Source organism: Bacillus rossius, chromosome 12 (genome assembly GCF_032445375.1).
Source record: "Bacillus rossius redtenbacheri isolate Brsri chromosome 12, Brsri_v3, whole genome shotgun sequence".
NCBI lineage: Eukaryota > Metazoa > Arthropoda > Insecta > Phasmatodea > Bacillidae > Bacillus > Bacillus rossius.
Genome location: NC_086339.1, coordinates 4,976,181 through 4,999,834, shown reverse-complemented (window position 1 = coordinate 4,999,834; position 23,654 = coordinate 4,976,181). Strand labels below are relative to the sequence as shown.

Sequence of the window (23,654 nt, the reverse complement as noted above, 5' to 3'; positions counted from 1 at the left end):
AAATAGTGCTATTTGAGCATTTTTCGGTACTTAACTTTAAATATTGTAATGGTAAAAATATTATTATTTTTTTAATCAAAAAATGGTTTGAGTGATGAAGTAAGAAATTAATTAAAGATATTTTAATCAATCCAAGTGCCTTGTCCACGTCCACTCAAAATCATAAATCATGCTCGAAGCTCGACAATACAAAAAAAAAAAAGGAATAAAAATGGTTGGTTTTTCGGCAGAACTGGCCTATTCCTGGAAACAATAAGCTTTAGCTTGAAGAGTTACCCAGTCACCACCTGCTGATAATTACCGCGCTGGTTAGATACAGTAGGTGGAAGATATTTGAAAGCTTGGGGCCCGTCACGGCGTCACAACCTTATAGCTTCTCCTCTAGACAGGGGCAGGGGAAGGGAAGGAGAATCGGTAGGGCTCGCTTACTCTTCCCCTGCAGTGCAGTGGCCGGTGATAGCAGTAAGACACCCAGGCTTTTAGCTAACCTGCTTTCAGTTAAGAAAAAAAATAGTGACTAAAAGGGGGGAGGGGGGGTTAGAACCCCTAACCTCCCCCCCCCCCCCTGGCTAAGCCCCTGGCTCTCCAGTCGCCGGGCGCAGCGGCAGATGTTGGTCGGGTTACGCGATATGATACGTGCCCAAGAACAGGTTGCCCGGGGGGGTGTTAAGGTCAAAGCCAGGATTGGATGGAGATCAATCACCCGCCAGCATACGCCCCCATGGAGACATGTCACACGCGCAACTGAACAACACGACACCTGCAGACAGACAGTCAGTCGTATATTTCCGAGTTATCAACCCGGCGGCGGTCGGGTGGAATCGCGGAATGCAAGTTCAATGCTAGAACGAGACACGGACCGGTGTGTTGTTCACTGCTCGGGCGAAAACCGGCACAACTCGCGCAAGCGGACCACCACCTGTCGGGTGGTATATATGTGGCGCGGGGCTGCTGTCTCCCTCGTTGCTGCGAATACACGGAGGAACCGGGACCATCTTCCAGTGCGCCTGTCAGCGGCTAGTAGCTGCTTCCTGGAACCTGCACTTGTACTTCCAGGAGCCGGCAGCTCTCAACCATATTGTGTAAGTACTTACGTATCAACTTCCATGTTGTTTCGTTCTTTAAATGATTCATAACAATGGGGAATTTTTGATGTACTACTTCATTTTTTTTTACATACGCCATTGCAGTTTTGCACTGTTTGTCATGGAACAATTCCGAAAAAAAAAAAAAAAATTGGTTGTCTGTAAAGTCGGTTTACAGACGATAGTTTAACGTGGCAACGTCATAACAGAACATTGATGAAATGATTGCATACTTTTATGAATTAAATTGAATCATTTTTATTGAATTATCACTATTTTGTATGGATACAAAGAAGGAGTGAAATGAAATCTACAATTTGATTGATAAATTTACTTTTATTTGCACTCATTAATTCAAATATGTTTATTACTTTAACGCTGGGATTATTTTAACTATAACTTTTATACATGTTTGCTATTTAACTTCTTCCAATCTGTGTTATTCTGTTAAGGATAGGACGATGATAGGAAAAGTAGGAAACGAAAGGGAGTGTTTCAAGATCAATGTGCCTCGAAAAAGTCAAATCGATGGTTGTTCCAATCGAGTGGAATCGATTTATTAGACGTTGGCACGTCAAAACATAATTAAAATATGAAGATAAAACAATCTTGTGCTGTATGATATTTATATGATGAACATTTTTTTGTCAGTGCTGTCGTCCTTGTGTTGTCCATAGTACTTGTTTAGTTTCATCGTTGGTTTCGTTTTTCCGACGTCAGATGATTCAGTCTTTTTTTCTGTGAATTTTTAGATTCATATTATTGTTTTCGGAATTTTTCCATGACAAAACAGTGCAAAACTGCAATGGCGTAAGTCCAAAAAAATGCATTAAATCTAAATTCAATGTTGTTTGTTTACTAATTCATTACATCATTAATTCGGGCTTCGCACATCGTCGACCACGAGGCCATTTTCAAAGGACACGCACGACGAGCGAACAAGCGCTGCTCCAGAAGGGGGGCGGTGGGGGAGATAGCCCCTCCCGAGACCAATTTTGATTAGTGTATATTTATGTTTACTTAAATATTTAATTTCATATATTAAACTTTTATCTCCTTCAAAGATGCATGGAGCTACTAAGGTTCTGTATTTGAAACCTGTAATTTGTAAATAATATTCCAAGGCCAATATCTGACCACTTTCATTTTTTTGCAACTACGACCTTTCTTTGTGTGATATCCCCTCCCGAAAAGTCATCCTGATGCCGCCATTGCGAGCGAAACGCATTTCCTTTTTTCCCCTTTAGTGATTTCCGGAAACCAGTACCGGGTTCCGAATCGGGTACTCTCGAAAGTTAGTCCTGTTCTCGCCGCTGTGTTTATCTACTTCTGTCTCACTGTTTTTCACGAACGATTGCTGCGAAGTTATTGTTGTTTTCGAAGCCAAATCCGCGAAAATGGGTTCTTGTCCTTCGTGTAATTGGTTGAATCAATGAATAAATTTGTCAAATTCCTAGGTGCTATTGAGGTTTTAAACCACCCCACAGGGTGGGCCTCAACTGAAATATTGGGTGTAGACCAGCTGTAATCTCACAAAAAATCGACCAAATAAACGCGCTGTCTACACCCACGTAAACAAGCAGAGTGAAACAAACATTAGCGGAGAATATTATGGGAATAATTCGCGCAGCGTTAGGCCCTACAGAGTGTACAAACAACTTACAATGACTTGTTCTTGGATTCCGACTGCGATACATTTATTTTCAAGCAAAAAGCTTGACTTCATAAAAAGCAGCGGTTTTACACGCCTGGTCTTACACGTCTGAATACAAACAAAAAATATATTACAATACGTTCAAAAATAGAGTCCAAGTCCGTGGGTTGCACTCGTACCAAGATTTTTTATGGACATGCAAAGTCTGAACTGTTGTTATCTTTCTACTGTGGCTTCAGCCTAGCCGTCAGCAGGCTGAGGCCCGTCTCTGCAATCGCAATGTCCCAGATATTGTCCGACGGACAGTGTTTTCTGATTGGTCCACGTGTTCCTCTGACGTCATGCGTGGTGCGGGCGATGGCCCGTAGATCTAGGGGAACCTGCAGTGATGTGTGGTCAGCTGGGGCAGGTGGGGAAGCCTTTTTTTTCACAAACGAGAGAGCCAAAACCCGAAGTTCATGCTCGCTTTTTTCCCCCGTTCTATCTCATTGTATAAAGTGGTGTGGCATTAAATTTTGCGGTCGATTAGGATAGGTTAGCTACATTATAAATACTTTAAAACATTGTGGATGGTTGGTTATATTAGGTAAGTATAGGTACATTAAAAATACAGTAAAATCATTTTATGGTTGCCGTCCATTCTTAGGTTGCGGTGATGGCGGTTGAGTGGTCAGATCATTCAAATGTCACTAAGGCTACATTGGTTCAGTTTCACGGCACAGGGGAGTGGGGAACATAGCAGACGTGGGGTTTCCTCCGGGTTCTCCCGTTGCAATGACATCGCCCCGCCATGACGGTGAGCTGGAGGCAGATGCCTGGGTTGTCTCCCGGCTGTGCAGGGACCGGCAGTCGTCAGAGACCAGGATGTCGCCGGTGGGCTCCGCCCTGGTGCCGGCGCTGCTGGGCCTCGTCGTGGCCTGGGTGCCCGACGACCCCTACCTTCTGCAGCTGCCGCCGCCCGCCGTCAGCGAGGCGCTTCTGGGGGACATCCCGCTGGGGGTCCCCGACGAGGCGAGTGCGCGCCAGTTGTACGACACACTCCCTCTCCCTTGCGCGCCAGTTGTCCGACAAACTCCCTCTCCCTTCGGCTACCATATAATTTGTAAGGGGGCGCAAGCACGGCTCCAGAAGGGGGGCGGTGGGGGCGATAGCCCCTCCCGAGACCAATTTCATTGATTATTGTATATTTATGTTTACTTAAATAGTATTTAATTTCGTATGTTAAACTTTTATCTCATCAAAAGTTGCATGGAGCTACTAAGGTTCTGTATTTGAAACCTGTAATTTGTAAATAATATTCCAAGGCCAATATCTGACCACTTTCATTTTTTTTGCAACTACGACCTTTCTTTGTGCGATAGCCCCTCCCGAAAAGTCATCCTGATGCCGCCATTGAGGGGGAGGGGCAGACTTAGGTGTATAAAGTATTTTTAATATTTTGGAAGACTAACTGCAGCTTGTTACTAGCCATAAAATAGTTCCAGTTCTGCCCCTGTTAAAAATTTTTTGTCCTGTTACTAAAATACTAGACCACAGTTCTCATTCGCCATAAAAAAAACTTTATTGGCTACTTTATTAATTAAATATTAACTATTTTATTGAAACAAGTGAATTTTTAGCAACAAAAATGCAGGAATACAGTCCTTATACTTTTGCATCGTCTCTGGTACACGAATATCAAGAATTACCCTCTCCCTTTCATCCTGAGACTGCGCGCGGCGTGGTTACAACAATGCCTTCGCTGCGGGCAAAGTTTCCTGTGAACCTGTGTACTGTGAAGGCCCAGCATTAGCTTACTGGCATGCATGTTGTTACGAGAGCAAGCACTTTTTTTTTGACGTGATAACATCTTATAAATCGATGAACGCCGGCTGCACGCACGAAAAAAGTGTCAGGTTCCACCTGAGCCGAGCGTGCAAGAACCGGCCAAACCACCGTGCGAGAAAATCTTCAATATTATCAAACAGGTTAAGGCGGGCTTTTTTTTTAACTAATTGTTCGTGATTGTAAGTAAACAAATTATTAAAATTAAATTTGCAAAAACTGTAAATAATATTTGAAAATTAAAAAGTATGCAATTTTTCATCCATGTTTTCTTATGACGTTATCACGTAAAATTATCGTCCGTAAACCAACTTTACAGACAACCCCCCTTTTTTTTACTTATTCTGTATGTAAACTAGCGACTCTAAAATCGCTTTCAATTGTCAATGTCCAGAAATCTAAAAAAAAAAAAAAAAAACCTAAAAATCTTATTCTGTATTAATTTGTATTGAAAATATGACATAAAATTTCAAAAAAAAAAAAAAATCTGTTGACCCGATTGCTACCAACTTCACATGATCACCCGCTGGGCTGATCTGAAGATTGCCTGAAAAAATCATCAGAAATCGGTCCAGCCGTTTTAGTGTCCATAGGGAACATACATATACACAGATCGATTTTTATATTTTATAAATTATTCCCTCATGTTAATATCACCAAATTAAAAGCAAGAACATCACTATTTCTGTATTTAAAAAAATTTGTGAAATTAAAAAAAAATTGATGTGTACATATTAGTTTTGAACCTGAAACGACTCATTTTCGTAGTTGAGAAGTGATATCGCCGTTGTTTCTAGGAAAAGGATGTCCCTGGAGAACCTCTCACGCCAGAAGACTTCCAGAATGCTGAGAACCTAGGTGAGTGAACACCTGCCTGCTGTTGCTCAGGGGAAGACTTATTTTCACAGACGAGAGAGCCAAACTCCCGATCGTGCATCTTCGATTTTTTTTGGTTCAATGTAAATAAATATGGTGGTGTTGATAAAAGGATACTAATGGTCATTTAGGTTAGGTTAGCTACATTATAAATACTTTAAAATATTGTGGACGGTTGATTTGGTTAGTATGGCTACATTAAAGATACAAAAAAAAAAAAAAAAAAGCATGAACTTCGGGGAACTTCGGGTTTCGGGCTCTCTCGTCTGTGAAAAAAAAGGCTTCCCGTTGCTCAGCAGTCACAAGTTAATTGGTAACTGCCAATGATCAAATATTGCAGAAAACAGACTTTTGTCAATTCATTACATGACCTCTTGTAATTCTACAAAATATATATATTTTTTTTTTAAAGAACAGCACGTGCATTAATAATAACTGTAATATTGTTAACTAAATGCAGTAAACAGCAGTTATCATTAATTCACTAACCATTTTTGGGAATTCCTCACACCCAGAGGGTTATATATTTGCATTAACATTCCAGAGAGGTTTTGGTTACCTTTCCCACAAAAAAAGTAAATTTATACCACTGTATCAATATTTTTTTATATATTTACATAATATTATCTAATTAAAATTATTTGAATTTTTTAAGGTTATTATGAAAATTTAAAAAAAAAACTAAAAGTTTTTCATGGCGTACCTATCATGTACACAATGAATCAATTGCAGGAAAAACAAATTAAAGCTTGAAACTCAACTTGTTACATGACTTTTCACCTAATCAGTCTAGTGGTTTGGACATTTGGCTAGTGCACCAGTGGTCTGGACACCTGGCTGGTGCACCAGAGGTGTGGACACCTGGCTGGTGCACCAGTGGTCTGGACACCTGGCTGGTGCACCAGTGGTCTGGACACTTGGCTGGTGCACCAGAGGTGTGGACACCTGGCTGGTGCACCAGTGGTCTGGACACCTGGCTGGTGCACCAGTGGTCTGGACACCTGGCTGGTGCACCAGAGGTGTGGACACCTGGCTGGTGCACCAGTGGTCTGGACACCTGGCTGGTGCACCAGAGGTCTGGACACCTGGCTGGTGCACCAGAGGTCTGGACACCTGGCTGGTGCACCAGAGGTCTGGACACCTGGCTGGTGCACCAGAGGTCTGGACACCTGGCTGGTGCACCAGAGGTCTGGACACCTGGCTGGTGCACCAGAGGTCTTGACACCTGGCTGGTGCACCAGAGGTCTGGACACCTGGCTGGTGCACCAGAGGTCTTGACACCTGGCTGGTGCACCAGAGGTCTGGACACCTGGCTGGTGCACCAGAGGTCCTTTCCGGGTTCTGGACCGAGTGTTGTCTCGTCCATGATGCACGTGCAGTAGAAGGCAGTGGCACGCCGCCCCGGAACGATGCTGCCATGTGAGTGTGCGTCACACGTGACTGTTGTCGCAGAGCTGCTGGTGCCGCCCCAGGAGGAAGGCTCTGTGGACCCTCTGGAGGTGGCGGGGCTCTTCGAGGGAGACATCGCCGGCGTCAACGTGTCGGAGCTGATACTGGTGGGTGGCCTGTCGCAGCCGTGGAGGTGACGAGGGTCACACGCATGACCCAGTCACTCAGGAATCACACTCGGCTAACTTGGTCTGGGATCAGTGCATGTATCAGGCAGAGACCTAGCTCTCAAGTAACTGTTTACTCTACTTCCAGAAACTTTAGTTTCATAATGATTGTATGCAGTAATATTTGTAAAATACTTATTATTAAAAAAAAAAACCTTATCTAGGTTTCAATAGTGAATTAATGACGTATGCAAAATCTTTCTTTATTTTTTGCCTAGGCTTTCCGCTTCGGAAATTTCATTATGAGAAAAATTCCATCTGTGCTACGATGCTTTCCGGCATTGCTCTTAGGTCTTTTCGAACAAGAGGAACACTAAACATAGAAGGAACAGACAGAGGAGCAGTCAGTGGAGTAAGATGTTGTCAGAACTCTACAAATTTAGTTACTATGTGTACTTAAGTGTTACATCAGTATTTCATTGTCTACAATGATGAAACTTCCTGAATAGGTACACACTATATCCTTACACTATCAGCTCATTCAATAGTATTCATATAAATTAGTTTTCTTTATGTAATAGTGATCACCAAAATTTGATATTGAACATCTATAAGTTTTCTGTTTAGACCTGTGTAAATACTTTACTGATGCATTGCTACTGTTTGCATGTACGATGGTAATTTAAAATGGAAAAAAAAATTAATTGAGACTTCCCTTTCAGGAAAAGAATGCAGCGAGGAATCCTCGCAAGCGGTGGTCGTACGGTCTCGTCCCTTACGTCATATCGGCCTCATTCAGTAAGTTAACAGACCCATACCATAAGGAAAATATCTTGGCTTCCATGTGTTTACTGGAGGAATGCAATTATTCTGTGACAGTCCTCATTATCGGAGGATAAGTACCATGCACAGTTTGTTACAATAATGTTTGTGAATAGATTTAATAAGTGAAAAAAAAACATGATGTGTGTGATAAATTATGTCTGCATGTTTGAAAGATATTGTAATGTAATCTCTTCACACACATACAAGGCGGCAATGCGAGACCAAATGCAAAGGTTGAAAGTCGACTGATGCTTACATTGCATTATAGCATCTTACATAATTTATCAAGTGGAATTCGAAAACTTTAATTAACTTTTTGCAGCTCACATTTGTTGCACAGTTTATAACCTCAGCCTTAAACTAAAAGCAGCGAGTACCGTAGGTGAAGCAGCGTGAATTCAGCTGCAGACGCAACCACACATATGTTCAGCGCCATGACAGTGTGTGTTGTTGCAGACAGTTACGAGAGGAGCGTGATAGCAGCGGCCTTCTTGGACTACCACCGGCACACCTGCGTCAAGTTCGTTCCCAGGAGCACCCAGCGGGACCACATCCACCTGATGAAGGGTGCCGGGTACGCAGACAACTGTTGCAACCTCTCGGACCCAGCTGCCACGACGGCATACAATGTCGCCTCACCGCTGTGTGTTCCCCAGCACACACTCAAGACACGCTGCTCCTGGGACGCTGGGACCAAGGTTCCTGCAGGAAAACTTAGGGAAGTTGTCAACATCTAAGTACAGATAATATTCAGAAAATTTCCATGCTACTCAATATCTTTATGTCTTAAAACTGAATGTATTTTAACCTTAAATTCATTTTCTGTTATTTATCCATTTTCGATTTTCACCAGCATTAATTGTTAGGGATACAGATAACTGTGTATTAATTTGAAGCAGACCTAGTCTTTATTTTAATCCTGGATGACAATGCATCAGACTTAGGGCCGTATTCCAAGACACAAAAATAAGGGTTTAGGTGTTGAATATGCGATACCTGTACCGTAACCATATTCCAAGTGCACGATAGGACACGGCCAGTACCTTATTTTTAGGGCACTGATTTTTGGTGTCCTATCTGTTGCCGTTTCGTTGCCAAAATCACGCGCATGCGCAGAGCTCACTTTTTAGTTGATTTCTCCCAGATGACTGAATCGCATCTGGCGCCATTAACTCATATATAGTCATTTTAATTATAATCGGGGGATGAATAATGTGTTTTAGTGTGTCAAATAAAACTTTATAATAGCAAAAACTATTCTGAAATATATTTGATTACTTTAATGGTCATAAAAACAAATAATCAACAACTTTAAAATTACCTAGTGTGTCAAATAAAACTTTATAATAGCAAAAACTATTCTGAAATATATTTGAATAGTTTAATGGTCATAAAAACAAATAATCAACAACTTTAAAATTACCTGAGAAAATTAAAATTACGCCAATTAAACCGCACGATAGTGCTGCTATCTGTAGGATATTGGCGTAGCAAATCCATCGATGGTTGCCAAACATCCGCTAGAATGCATTGAAATCAGTTTCTAGCCTCGTACAGGGCACAGTTTATTAAAACAGTTACTTTTTCGTTTCCTAACAGGAATTGGATTGGGACGCGTTCTGGAATACAGTCTGCGAGATAGGTTACAGTTGTATCCCAACAAGGTAGTGCTTATTCGCTACCTTACCTGAATGTTTTGGAATACCGCCCTTAGTGTACTGGGGTGGACTCGCTCCCAGTTCCCTTCAACTGCCCAGTCAAGTAAAGCACTGAATATGGCAAACCATAAATAATTGGTTCCGATTCCACTAATGGAAAGCAAAGATTTGAAATTGTTGCAGTGACCTTTTGCAAGTTGAGAAACCAATGTAAACTCAGAGTCTAGTGACTAAACATTATCTTTTCAAAAATTATGCATGGTTACTGGGGTGAGTCGGCTACAGAGATAGAATGCTAAAATAAAAACTTATGCGCTTAATATGTTGACAACAACATATTAACATGAGAGATTAAGTAACAGTACTTACTATGTACATGCTGAAATATACATGAGCACAAGAAAATCGCCATTGTTACTTGTCCTCGCACATTCAAGGCACAAGACTGCACATAACAGTGACACAAGCAAAAACAGCTTGTGAGCAAGGGATCACACAAATGGAATGAATTTACAGTAAAAAAAAACTACGTAATTAGAATGCAAGGAATGCCAGTATTACGTTTTTGGTAATCACGCCCTAGCTGCTTTTTGGTGGGCTGTTCCCTTCCCAGGGGCGTAGGAACCGGGGGGACAGGGGGGACGTGTCCCCCTGAACTTTTTGGGTGGAGGGGACTGTCCCCCCCAACTTTCTAGACCGATATATTTTTATTTTATAATATTATTCTGCCCAACTTTATTTGTAATTTCTTCACTCTCAAATTTAACTTAAGGAAACAATAATAACTTTAACATCGATGTATACAATGGTTAGATACAAAAACTGCTTAAAAAGTGCTATTTTGCACTTTTAAAATCAAAATTTTCCTGTGGAGGAACCCCGGACCCTCCGTCTTAGTAGGAGGGGAATGGGTTTACATGACATCAAAATCATTATTTGTCCCCCCCAACTTTATGAACACAGCTACGCCAATGTCCCTTCCGTACTTACAACTAATCTGAAAAAATCTAGTTCGGTCATTCCCAGATGGCATTTTTCGCAGTTGCAGGTAAGTCCGGGCCTGGTAAGGTGTTCCAGGACAAAGGCTAGATGATGTGCGAGCTCCTCCCACATCTGAGACCATATTATTATGTCGTCCAAATATGCAGCTGCAAATATACCAGAGTATGAATCTATAACTCGCGTTATCATGCTTTGGAACGTCGCGGGGGGCGTCCTGGAGACCAAAAGGCATCGCGCGAAACTGGAACATATGCCCATCTGGAGTAGGAAATGTGGTCTTCTGATGATCTGTTGATATTATGAGTACTTGCCAATAACTAGACTTTAGATCTAGGGATGAGAATAGTTTATCATTGTCCAATTCTGTAAATGTGTCGGCTAAGTTCAGCATGGGATGGGTCGGGATGTCATGTTCAGCTATGGTGTTAGTACACTTTAACAGGTCCACAGCCACGAACACATGACACTGTTGCTCTAGGACATGCTGAGTGGTGGCATGGAATACGGTAGAAACTCCATGTTGGAACTCGTCAAGACTGACCTTGGTTTTAGTTGGAGGCATTGGCTGTCCTAGCCTGTAGATGGTTCGGTGGCTCTGGATTCCAGCGTGCATGCACCAGCCCTTACCTCTACAGCAGCAACCTGCTAAAAGAGCCATGGCAGCCCCAGGATGACATTATTTTGCAGGTTTTCCCCCCCAAGGCAGTTGTGGTCGATCGCTGATCCTGCACATACACGTCCAGCATCGCGACGCCTTGCGTGTGGTAGGTGTCTCCTGTGGTGGCTAGCTGGAGTTGTCCCAGCCGGGGTTATAATCGTGTTGGGTCTAAAACCGTGCCGCCACACAGTTGTAGCTGACGGCGGTGTCGACGACGGTGGTGTTGCCTGTTGAACACTACCAGAATTCTGGCGTCCTGGCATTGCCCCAGAGAGTGTTTCCTACATGGTCTGACCAATCACTTTCCGGCACTCTGTAGCGACTCAGCCGCTCCCAACATGTTTTTAAAAAGTTACGTGGGTCGTCGCTGGTTCTTCCAGCGAACTCCGGTAGTTCTACAAGGCCAATGGAGTATAGCTGGTGCGTGGTTGGTCGGCTGTGTATTGAGCTTGACTACAGATTTCACGTGCCCCTCGTCTCGCATCATGGCACCACCAGCAGGTGTACCAACCATCTCTGAAAGCTGTGATATCTTCCTTTACTCGAAACACATCACATGTTTGAACGCACAATTTCGGCAGCCGCCTTCACGCATTTTCCCGTCGCATCACGCCCTCGTGCATTTCACGGGCTCCGATCCGATAGTCTCGAACCTGACAGCGCCACCGTGGCCATGTGGTTCCCTGTACTGTCCTACACATACGCACATGTCTGCCCACGAGTATTCGGCTGTCCCGTCGTCCTGGTGGGGGGCGGGGGTCTCACATCACTCAATACATAGTGTTCAATTTGAACAAGGCTCCATCCTTAAACACACTTGAATTGATGTTCAGTCAGTCGCTGTCTGGCATGGCTAGGTTCGGTGTCAAGGCTGATGGGTTGCCTGTATATACTGCCCCGCGCGATACCACAAGCAGTCCGTCACACAAACTGCCCTGCGCAAAGCTATCCAAAGCGCCTGGAATGTGTATCACTTGATCGCTTGTGGCATTCGAAACAAACATCATCCAGTGTAAAGAATTGTCTTTGAATAAATCATTGGTCAAGTCAAAACTAAACTTATCTTTAATATTTTTTTTCAAGGCATTGTATTTTATTTTTCCAGGCATCAGTTTCTTCTGTGCATGCATCACCAAACGTTTGACTAGAAACAATGTTGTTGTATTTTGGCCATAGTAACACGAGCTGCAGTGGTGCTGGAGGAGTGTCCCACGAGGCAGAGTGTGACCACAGGTGCAGCAGTCACGTGGGGCGCAGCCAGGGGGGCCAGCAGGTGTCTCTGGGCCCGGGCTGCCTCTACAAGGGCGTCGTGGTGCACGAGCTGATGCATGCGGTCGGCTTCTGGCACGAGCAGAGTCGCACGGACCGCGACGAGCACGTGTCCGTGCTGTGGGACAACATACAGCCGGGTGCGCAGGAGAGCTTGGTCCTTGGTTGCATGGTGACGCTGTTACGAACAGGGCCCGCCCTTGCTGCCACAGGAGTAGGGAGGAGCTGGAATACCTCCAGGTGGAGGTGGCGTGGAAAACTTTGAAGACAATGGTTTCAGAAATAGAGTTTTAGGTATATTTTGACTTTCATGTCATGGTTATCAGTAATCTTAACACACTACTTCTGTAAAAAAAACTCATGTTACTAGTTTGAAAATTCAACAAACTTGCATTTGCTATGTGCATAAATATTTGTTAATGATACACTATTAATAAAAATATAATCTTGAAGGCATTTTAAATCCTTTTTTTTTTATTTTTTTTTTTTAGGTTATGTATGGAATTTTAAATTAAATTACCATTATTTTTCTACCTATTTATTTTTAGTTATGAATGAATTATAACAATACCAAATACTTTTGAATTATGTTGCATCTTCTGGGTCCATGTGATCTTAGAATAACACCCTCCCCCTCTGACAAGGCATGCTGGTCTTGGTTTTCAAAAATACTTCAGCATGTGAGGCGACCTCCGTGGCGTAATGGGATGCACACCGGCTTACGGTGCGAGGGGCTCTCGGTTCGAGTCCCGGGTAAGGCATAGGTGTTAATCTACATACGGATATTTGATTGAGGAAATGACAATAAAAGGCTTCGACTTAGAAAAGGCATTTAGTGCTGGTTGTGGGCGGAAGCATACAACCATTTAACCAATTAAGAAAAAATTCAGTAGTTGAACAGCCTGACAACAATTGATGTCACATACTCTATCTATATATATATATAAATCTATGTGTGTATGTTCCCCATGCATGGACTTTTAAACGGCTGGACCGATTTTGATTTTAAGGCAATCTCCAGATTAGCCCAGCTGACCGTGTGATGTTGGGTGGCAATCGAATCAACATTTTTTTTTGGTGGAAATTTTGTGTCATATTCAATACAAATTAATACAAAATTAGATTTTAATTCTATTTTTGAACATTTATTATAATTATAAGTGGTATTAGGGTTGCTAGTTACACATAGTACTGTGGCATATTCACCACATGTAACTGAACATGCAGAGCTGTGTAGCCTCTGATCCATAAGACGTGTGTGTGTGGAGTGCGTTAGGGGCAAAGCAAACTGACGGATGTTTTCCTCGGCAGGAATGGAGTTTAACTTCCACAAGTTCAGCTGGAAGGTGATGCAGGACCTGGGAGTTCCTTACGACACAGGTGGGTGTCTCCTGCGACTGCCCGAAACATCTGAACATCGCAGTTGTCCAGGAACAAGCGTGCAGTACATCGAGACAAACAGGATACGTGTATCAGTTATCCTGTACATTTCACTTACAGTAGCTTTATTGGGACTTTTACCTTTGGAATAACTGGTCTTATTTATCACCTGCTTTCTCACAAGGCTTAAACAGTTTTTCATTCGTCAACGCCCCCCACCATGTCCCTCGCTGTACCTATTGCTCCATGCACCAATGCTTCAAAGCCTTACATCCCTGCCATCGTTACCACACAACTTGCAGAGCAAATGATACCAGTGACTAACTTCACGCATTATATTCATACACTTTGAACAAAGTACCTACGTAAAACTCTACACAAACGTTTTTTGAAAATAGCAAAGGCGATCTGGCTTACCTGTTGGTCATTGATCTACACTGGAAGTTTTATAAAAGTTAGAACGTATGTGCTACTTCTCAGTTCTCGCAGATGGTGCTGGAGTATGCTTCCAACAGACACGCCAAGCTCTACAAGACCAGTGATGATTGGTGACAAATGTTTGGTTCAGTTTCAGTGATGCACTACGGGATGTTTGCCTTCTCCAAAGACCGACGGTCGCCCACCATCCTACCGAAGAGACCCAACACGCCCCTGGGCCAGCGGAGAGGATTCAGCGAGGTGACTGGTGTCGTCTCTGTAAACTGTTGAACCGCTCTCCAGTAGGTCCGCAGCGGCTGGAGCGATGTAAAGTCAGTCGCCTGCAAGGCCCGTCGAGACAGGGGGGGCAGGAACACCCGGAGAGGGGAAGGAACCAGAAGCACCCCAAGAAAACCCTCGGACTTAAGGCTCGGTGCGTGTGGCATTCAAGGGATATTTCTGTCGATTTACCACTTCAGTCAAACCTCGATAATTCAAACCTGAAGGAGCCATGATTTTGTCACTTTGCAATAATGAGGTTTGAATTGACCAAACTATTACAAAATTTAATCACAATTTGTAGATATTTTTAAATAAAAATAAGTTTCAAAAAATTTCTTATATACATACCTGCTACATGCATAACATACCTCAAAATTAATATGTGCCCAAGGAATCTTGCACACAATTTTATACAGATAAAGCAAGGGTTTAGAAACTAACTACAAAAAGACATACTGGCCACAATTTTTAAACAATATAAAATTTTTAAGCATTTTACCCCAATCTACACTGGAACAAAGCAATGCATCATATAATTTTAGTTCAAACTTCACATTCTTTGTTACATTACCTTGGGATATTTGTTTTAACCAATCTTTACGAGATGTAATTGTTTACATTTGGAACGAAAACAACTTTGTATTACATAATTACCATACACTTCTATTAAACAAATTACTTAGCACTATTACTTGAGTGTAATTTGTATAGACTGTGAAGAGAATTTGTATTAACATGGTTGTTATTAATGAAGTTTTAATGTAGATCTCTTTTGCATTTGCTTTTGGTCTCAAAGTTTGTCGCTGGATATTTACGAATCATTGGCGTAGGATGAAAACCTTGTGTGTATATGTTTGTGTCTGTCTATATATGTATATGTATTGCATTATTAGGTAGAACACCTGGTATCTCAAAATATTTGCCAGAAAAGGACAATGATGATGTATGCGCTTTGCTCTGGCGAAGAAAAAAGAAACCACGTATGTTGCTAAGCAACATGTATGTTGGGTGAGATAACTAAGCATGAGCTGTGAATTATGTGATTTTTGAGATACACAAGGTTTTCAATCTTAAGCCGATACAATGTCGTATGCAGGCTGCAAAATTCCATGCAAGTGTTCACAAGTGTGAAAAGTTGTAGAACTTTTTACAGCTATTAGATAAGAATCAGTAAATATCTGGAAACAAAATTTGCAATTAAACATACAATGAAAGAGTGTTAACTTAATAAGTTTAAAGGAAAAGCTTATAAATAGAATAGATGACATGAAATTCAATAACCAAAATGTTGTTTGGGACAGAGGTATAAGGAAACATGGCACATTTTCAACCAGTCCAGATCAGCACGGTCTAGCCTCGACGCGAGACCGTGGTCGTTGACTCTGAGTCCTTCGGCACGGCTTTAGGGACACCAGCAGGTTCACGAAGCTTTGTCCGGTCGGTGTAACCGATACCTCACCCCATCGTCCTGTGGCAGACACGGTCTTCCTCGCTCCACAGGTGCAACTATTGTCACGGGCGCAACAACTAAATTTCCAAAGGGAGGGCAATATACCTTTTCATAAAGAATCATCTATCCCCCCTATTGAAGCGGGGGGTCCGGGGGTCCTCCCCCGGGAAAATTTATATTGCAAGGTGGAAAATGCTGCTATTTAAGCAGTTTTATTATCGAAAAATTGATTACACAGCACTTTCTTTGCCCCCGTTTGCCCTCACTTCAAGGTTTCAGGGGGGGGGGGGGGGGGAATTACCCTTGCCCCCCCCCCCCTCCCCCCTGTTGTTGCGCCCCTGACTGTTGTCACAGCGAACGAAGCAAGGTTAGCACTTTAGTTTGAGGCCGTGATCGCCATGAGACAGGGTAGTGGGTTCAAATCCAGCGCAGCATGAGCACCAGAACCCTCTCTGTCGTAGAGACCCTACCGACCTACCGTGTCACCGCACTGTTACGTGCCTGAGTCACAAAGTAACCCAAACAATTTAAATGCTTTGCAAGCTAAAAATAAAATGGAAGGAAAATTGTATTTTAGCAAGTATAAAGTTTTTAAGATGTTTTTTTTTTTTTCAGGCGGACATTGTGAAAGTGAACCGCCTGTACGAGTGTCGGGAAGTTGTGACCGAGAGACCGCCCACGGTCACCAAACCAGGTGAAAATGTGAACCACTTCAACTGAGAAGTTGTTCTATACATATCAGTACCTCGGAGGCATAACACACAATGTCCACTTTCAGGTATAATGCTCTTTTAACCATTAACTTGACATCGTTTTACGTTCTTTCTAGTGGCATACAAGTATAACACCAGGATCTACGATCGATATGTCAAAAATGCACATATTCTGGGTATAAAATAGTTGAGCTGATAAGTCATGCACTATTTAAAATTCTTTAAACTGCTCTCATGAAAAATATGGTTGATGTGACATAGTGTCTTATTTTTTTGAGAGGTACAGATGTATTTTAATTTTTTTAATATGAATTCATACATTTTGGCCACAACCTACATTAAGTTAAGCCTAGAGAGATTAAAAATGACACAGCTGGTCTCATTTCTTAAGTGATTTGAAGAAGTGGCTTACTGCAGACTGTATCAAGCTCCACATAATGTTTTTTTTTTATATATATAAAAAGATATTTCGTTATTTCATTTAACATCTGCCTTGCCATGTTGTAGACAGTCTCTTTAGACTGGTGGAAGAAAAATAATATTTCTAATTGAAGTGTTAAACTGTGATTCAGTTTGATTCAAATGCCTCCAAGTTTATCCGAAGTGAAAGATCACAGGGCCACCTAGAGCAAAATTTCAATTGAACAGTCTCACCTGCACGCACATTACTACTGACAGATGGACAAATGGCTGTGAATGGACCAATATGACTTCAGCTTTACGCTTATCTCGTTCTGTTCGACCTTCCGCGCCTCGCCTGGTCCAGCAACGTCGTGACAGGTCAGCATCCAGAGTTGAGGTTATAGTGCCCTTGTTGCTGTTCGTCACAAAACATGTGAAAGTAACTATTAATGTTGCAACTTTCTGTCTCGTAATGGGAATTTTATGCACAAGCCTTACATTATAATTATTTAAACAATTATTATTTCATTTTATTAGCAGACAGATGACCAATCCTGAAGTTTATAATGTTTGTGCCTGAAATATTATTATGTCACCACATTCATTATATATGTTTATGCCTTGTTGAATAGATGATGGAAAAAAATTTCATCGTGATTGATGTAAATGAGATTAAATATTAATTATACTTTAGTAATTTTATGCAGGGATGGATCTAGGCTTTCCTTCGCCTGGGGCAAAAATTGTGATTAGCACCCTTCTCTTTCTTTCTCTGTCTATGTCTCTCTTCTTCTCTTTCGGTCTTTCACTGTCTTTTTCTCTCTCTCTCTCTCTCCCCCCCCCCCCCCCCCGCCCCTATCTTTCCCAATCCAATAAAGTAAGTATAATTTGAGTAATAAAGATCTCCATTGTAAAAATGGTTATTTTTAATAGGGAAAATAATATACAATAGATATTGTATAATTATCTTTTATATTCACTTTTAAATTTATACTTTTTGTATTCTACAAAAATACCTGGGGCAGACTTCTCCCCCCCCCCCCCCCCCTCTCCCCCAATAACCTTTCTAGATTTTACGATAGGGCAAGTTGAATATTTTATTATTTGTTTATGAAAAGTCATTTATATGTATACTGTACATTAGTGTTATTAAATACTTGAAACACACATGTCAAGTTCGTATGAAACACATGCTTACAGTAACACGCGTGAAGACCGACATTAAACACGGACGACTTGGATGGACGATTCCTGCCGCTCCTGTGTACAGGGTGTGTCGGGCTGTGACGGGAAGGAAATGCGTTGTTGCAGTCCACTGAGGATTACAAAAATTCTTCCAAAATAGTGTGTCTGGACCCCTGATGTAGCTGAGTTACTGTAGTTTTCTAAACCTGTCTTTGATATATTTTTTTTGATCCCGGACGGGAGGGGTCCGGACCCACGGTCCCCCTGTAAGCCTTCCCGCCAGGCTCACATCGGAGCGGATGGTAACGCGCAACACATGCGGCAGATGTTCAGTGCTTTGCTCTCGAGTGCAGGGCCGTATTTACGCGCAGGCTATTAGGCTGTAGCCTACGGGCCCGCACCACAAATTGGGGCCCGCACCACACGACACGAAAAAAAAAAATTACACTGCGATGTGGATCTTCTTATATTCTTAAAATACGCGTCGACACAGTGACCAAGTTGTTTTGTGTGGATTAACTGTGCCGAACTAAAACTCTTCCGTGGAAAGCTGATAATACATGAGTCGTGTCGGCATTTAGAAATTTTCTGATTATTTCCGTTGGTTTCGGCGTCACTTAATTCCTTGACCTCTAAGTACTGTTCGGTTAAATTGTCTTGTTTGATAATGAACTAATTTTTTTCAAAATAGAAAATTGATCAAAACTATGAGTGCTGTAGGTCAGTTAAAATAAGGTGCCCGCCCAGACCGGAGCAAGAGGCACCCACTGTTTCACTGGAAGGGGATACTCCATATACCCCCCTGTCCCTTGGAGAGGGCCCGCACCACAGACTCAGCCTAGGGGCCCACGGGCAGTGAATCCGGCCCTGCTCGAGTGCATGTGCGTGTTCCGTGCACACAGGAGAGTGCGCGGACAACCACGGGCTGTGCCAGCGCTGGGCCAGGAGGGGGGAGTGCGGCAGGAACCCCGCCTGGATGCTGGTCAACTGCGCCCGGGCCTGCGAGCAGTGCGGTGAGTCGCCAGTCGCCCCCGGGGCACTGCCCCCCCCCCCCCTTCCCCCCCCCGACCCGGCCGGGCCAGCCACGGGGTCCACAGGCCGGACCGTCACGGGGAGAGCTCAGCCGGGAGTACGCCACTCGGGCTAAACATCAACTTTCCGGAGTATTGAATGTGCACCGGAAGAGACTGACACGAGTCTCTGGGGCTGAACATATGCAAGTAGCAAGGGCGTCGCCAGGGGGGGGGGCTTAGGGGGGTGGCGGTTGCCCCCCCCCCCCTAGAGCCCTAGAGATTCAAAAAGATGTAGCCAAATGCAAAAAAAAAATACATACTTTTCCCACAACTTGCCGCCCCCCCTAGGCCATCGGCTGGTGACGCTCTTGGCAAGTAGTCTCTCAAGTGTCCATGCTGGTGGGAGCTGAACAGGGCCTTCCAGATTTTGAGAAATTGAGGCAGGGAGGGGAGCAGTTGAGTTTTGATTTTTTGATTTTTTGAATGTGTTGGGTCCACCCTGATAGATTGGACAAAAATCACAAGTCTATTGCTGATCGAAATAATAGGAAAACCTTACATTCTTTTCAATATGCCCAGGTCACATTTAATGCTTACGTGACAGTCTTAAGATTTATTTTTTTTAATCTGTGGTGTTTGAAAATTTGTACATCAGATAATGGTGAGGGGGCCCGAGACAGAATTATTTCCCCCGTGTCTTTTTTTTCTCTCGGCGGCCCTGGAGCTGAATGCTTGCTAATGAAGGCTCAACATGTTCATTGTCTGACGAACGAGTATGCCTAAATATGTTGACATTCAGCTAAGATAAGATGCCTTATTAAAAGAGTACCTGAGTTGTTTGTCCCTGAAATAGGTTTGATCATATTTTATGTCAATGGCATGGCATAATGGGCATTTAACTGGATCAAGGTAAGGCTAGAGGTTGTCTAGTCTATAGCAGGGATCTTGAAAACAAAATTTGTTTTTGAAGGTGTCGATCGTGCTGACGGGGGACTGTGTGTTTGCTCGAAGGCGGGAAGTGCAGCGACCACAACAGGTTCTGCGGGAAGTGGGCTCTCGCGGGCGAGTGCCGGCGGAACCCCGACTACATGAACGTCTACTGCGCCCGCGCGTGCGTCTCCTGCCCAGGTGCGCGGACGGCTGTGACGCCGTGTTGCGACGCTGGTTTAGAACGCTCCTTCAATGGTTCTTGCAATGCGGTGGACACATTCAAATCATAATTTGGACGGACGCCATTGCTAGTTGGCACTGCTTGTCATGGAGAAAACCCGAAGAACAGACAAAGAAGGATAACGACATAAAATAAGATAAAACGACACAATTAATGATGATGCACTCGCGAACATCTCGATTGGCAGCAAGCATGCACGATAGCACAACTTACCGCCATGATGGTTCAACAAAAACTGTTGCTTCGTTGCCGGAAGCTGCAGGGCTACTCACCTCGGCAGGCAGCCAACTTATTAAAAAACTTGGCGCTGCTAGCAAGCAGCGCGGGAAGTTCAAAATTCAAATGTTTCAAACACTATACACTAAATTACACACAATATTTACAAGTCCAAACAGGATGAATGCACAAACACACAGAGCACAAGCGAAAATTCAATCCGATGTCAAATGTTAAACGTAAAGACAGCACAGAGAACTGCGTGGAAGGAATTAGCCTGAACAGTATCACAGCACAGACAAACTCAGTGTGCTGACGACAATGAGACAGTTTTGCAAATTAACAACTAGCAATGGTTTTTGTCCGAAATAATGATTTAAATAAAACTAGTTTAGAAACTTTTAAATGCTTATACATTTAGTTTGCCTGTAGCAGTACAGTGGGAGATTGTTATTGAGTCTCATGCTGAAGTATGATAAGCTAATCCCTACAACATATTTCACTTTTATGAACAGATCTGTGTTGTGTTCTTTAATTACTAAGTATCAAAGGTGCGGTTTTTTGGTACGTTGTAATGAGCTTTCTCTTTATTCAAGAAAACTATTGTCGACTTGTCAGAAGGACATTGTGTCCTCATTGTATCATTTAAAGCACTTTCTTTCGAACACACTAGCAGCTGAAACATGTATGATGTTTCGCTACTCAAGGGGTATGACACATATTTTTTTTGTTTATTTAATCATCAAATAATAATAATTAATAATGCTACCACACTAGTTTAGTGCCACAAATATAAATATAAGGGTTTGATGTTCTTGCCAGAACCATACAGACCAATTCCTTTATTTCTATGCCTGAAAGTCCTAGAATATGTTGATTTAGGATCTCGCACTCATTTTTGACGTAAATTAGCATTTCCACTGTAAATTTTTAGATTGTTCAGTAATTCAGAGCTTTTCACGATGAAAATGAACCATAGTAATGTCTTAGAATATGTTTTAAAGCATTTTACCCTCTTTATACCTTCCCCAAACAAAAAACATTTCAGTAACACAATCTGGTCTTGATAAATTCAGAAGTAACCTGAGCATTCTTAAAAAGAAACCATAAATTTTTCCTTGAAAAATAAAGTTAAGAATGACCCCCAGAATACATTTTATTATCCACATAGCAGACTGTTCTGTTCGTTCATATAGATTCTCACTTGTGTCTTGGCCCCGTGGCAAAGCCGCAGCAGATATGCAGCCAGTTACGTGAAGACCGTGCTCCTGCACACTCATCCACCTGTGGAAATACTCAGGGCCGCAACTATGGGGGGGGGGGGGGGGATGGCAAGCGGGGCATACGCCCCGGGCGCAAAGCTGTGGGGGCACCGAAATCGCTTGCATTGTAATGCCTACTACAACTGGTAACCGGTAAAAAGTTTTTTAACTTTCATGCAAGGAATGTCTGATCTGATTTACAATATAACGTCTCAACATATTTAATGAACAAGTCTAGTGATTATACGGACTACTTTATGGACATAGTGGGTTCATGCGTGGAAGTTACAGTAGCACAGAAACTGTTACAAGTAGATATGGAGAATGCTTAAATAGCACCATTTTTCCGTGGTGTGGTATGTGCAAAAAAAAGAGGGGGGGGGGGGGGCTCATGAATCCATTAATGCCCCGGGTGCCAGAGACTCTAGTTGCGGCCCTGGCAACACTGGTTGTTGCAGAGCCGGGGGACAGCTGCACGGACGACAACGAACACTGCGCGGCGTGGGCGGAGACGGACCAGTGCCAGCTGAACCCTGAGTACATGCTGCGCAAGTGCAGGAAGTCGTGTCGGCGCTGCTAGCGACAAACGCCGCGCCGCGTCGCTCGTCACCGGAGGCCTGTGTTCTCTGCCGTGAATGAGACACCCGGTGAAACCGTCAATCGAGAACTACCCAGAGGACGTCAACTTGTGCGGAGTACTTTACCAAGATGTGAAGCCACTTTTACGTGTTTGCTGCCAACTTAGAGACATGCAAATATCTGGCCACGGTTCTAGAAGTGTTTGGATCATGGGAACGCACTCTCCCACAGAGCTATCTATCTAGCAGTGAACTTCCTGTCGTGGTTTGAAACCCTTGCTGCCGAGCCCTGGACTGTGTGTTTGCTGCCTCATCGAGATCCCCAGAAGGAACTCAGCAGACACCACGACTCCACACCGCCGGGAGCTTCCGCACTGTTGCCTGTCATTAGCCCAGTTACACTGTCAGCAGCTAGATTCTGCAAACTGTTGTTCCATGTCTTTAAATAATAAACAATCTGCAGATATTATTTGCTACTTCTGTACTTTACAAACCTTCACTAGTACTTGATCAGCCCCTTTTATGGGAAGCTTTATCCAGATCAAATTATCAGCAACGAATCATCTCTTGATAATGCCGTCAACATAGCTAGAGCAAGCCGCTAACCCCTACCATCTGACGACTTGCTTCGATCCCGGTGCCTGGAGATGCATTTTAAATAACTCCTGTGCATTTGCCATTTCGTGAGTGGGAAATATATTACCAAAATGTAATAGGATTAAGAACCAAAGCCATTGAATTATCCTAAAATTGATCATGATATCATCAACTCTCATTTTAATGATAATTATTATATATTTAAAACAGATAGAGACCCCTTACAAACCTTTATGGAAGAGAATGCGGCATTTAGATAGCAGTTTAAAAACATTAATTAAAAAATGTAATAGCAGATCGTGAATTTGATCAGCCTGGAATAGAAACTGTCTGGCTAAAATTAAAAACATATCAAAACAAAACTTTGATCCTTGGTAACATTTATATTTCTAATGTATTTTTTAGAGGTAAGATTACTCCTTCCTATGACTTTGAGTTTACAATATGTATTTGAAGATAGTTTGCTTCTATAAATGTTCATTTGGCACACCAATGCGATTGTCCTGTGGGCCTCATTGTGGTATTCTCAAAAACTAACTACAAGCCCGGGCGGGAGTTCAACCATAGCTGATCGCTCACAA

At 42.8% G+C, this 23,654-nt stretch overlaps 1 protein-coding gene across 1 annotated transcript; it reads left to right on the top strand.

The window, feature by feature from the left end:
• The first annotated feature begins 440 nt into the window (after positions 1-440).
• On the top strand, positions 441-22,945 carry LOC134537399 (zinc metalloproteinase nas-4-like). The gene is made up of 13 exons (XM_063377772.1): positions 441-1,082; positions 3,579-3,750; positions 5,361-5,421; positions 6,892-6,995; positions 7,718-7,793; positions 8,277-8,394; positions 12,372-12,547; positions 13,719-13,787; positions 14,356-14,465; positions 16,552-16,630; positions 19,139-19,249; positions 20,261-20,377; positions 22,357-22,945. The coding sequence occupies exons 2-13, from the start codon at positions 3,604-3,606 to the stop codon at positions 22,476-22,478; spliced, it is 1,290 nt and encodes a 429-aa protein (XP_063233842.1). The 5' UTR covers positions 441-1,082; positions 3,579-3,603; the 3' UTR covers positions 22,479-22,945.
• The last annotated feature ends 709 nt before the right edge of the window (positions 22,946-23,654 follow it).

Coding starts and splice junctions, on each gene's coding strand:
- LOC134537399 (XM_063377772.1), top strand. CDS start 3,604: ATGTCGCCGGTGGGCTCCGCCCTGGTGCCGGCGCTGCTGGGCCTCGTC. Junction 7,794..8,276: donor CGTCATATCGGCCTCATTCA/GTAAGTTAACAG, acceptor GTGTTGTTGCAG/ACAGTTACGAGAGGAGCGTG. Junction 16,631..19,138: donor GCCCACGGTCACCAAACCAG/GTGAAAATGTGA, acceptor CCGTGCACACAG/GAGAGTGCGCGGACAACCAC.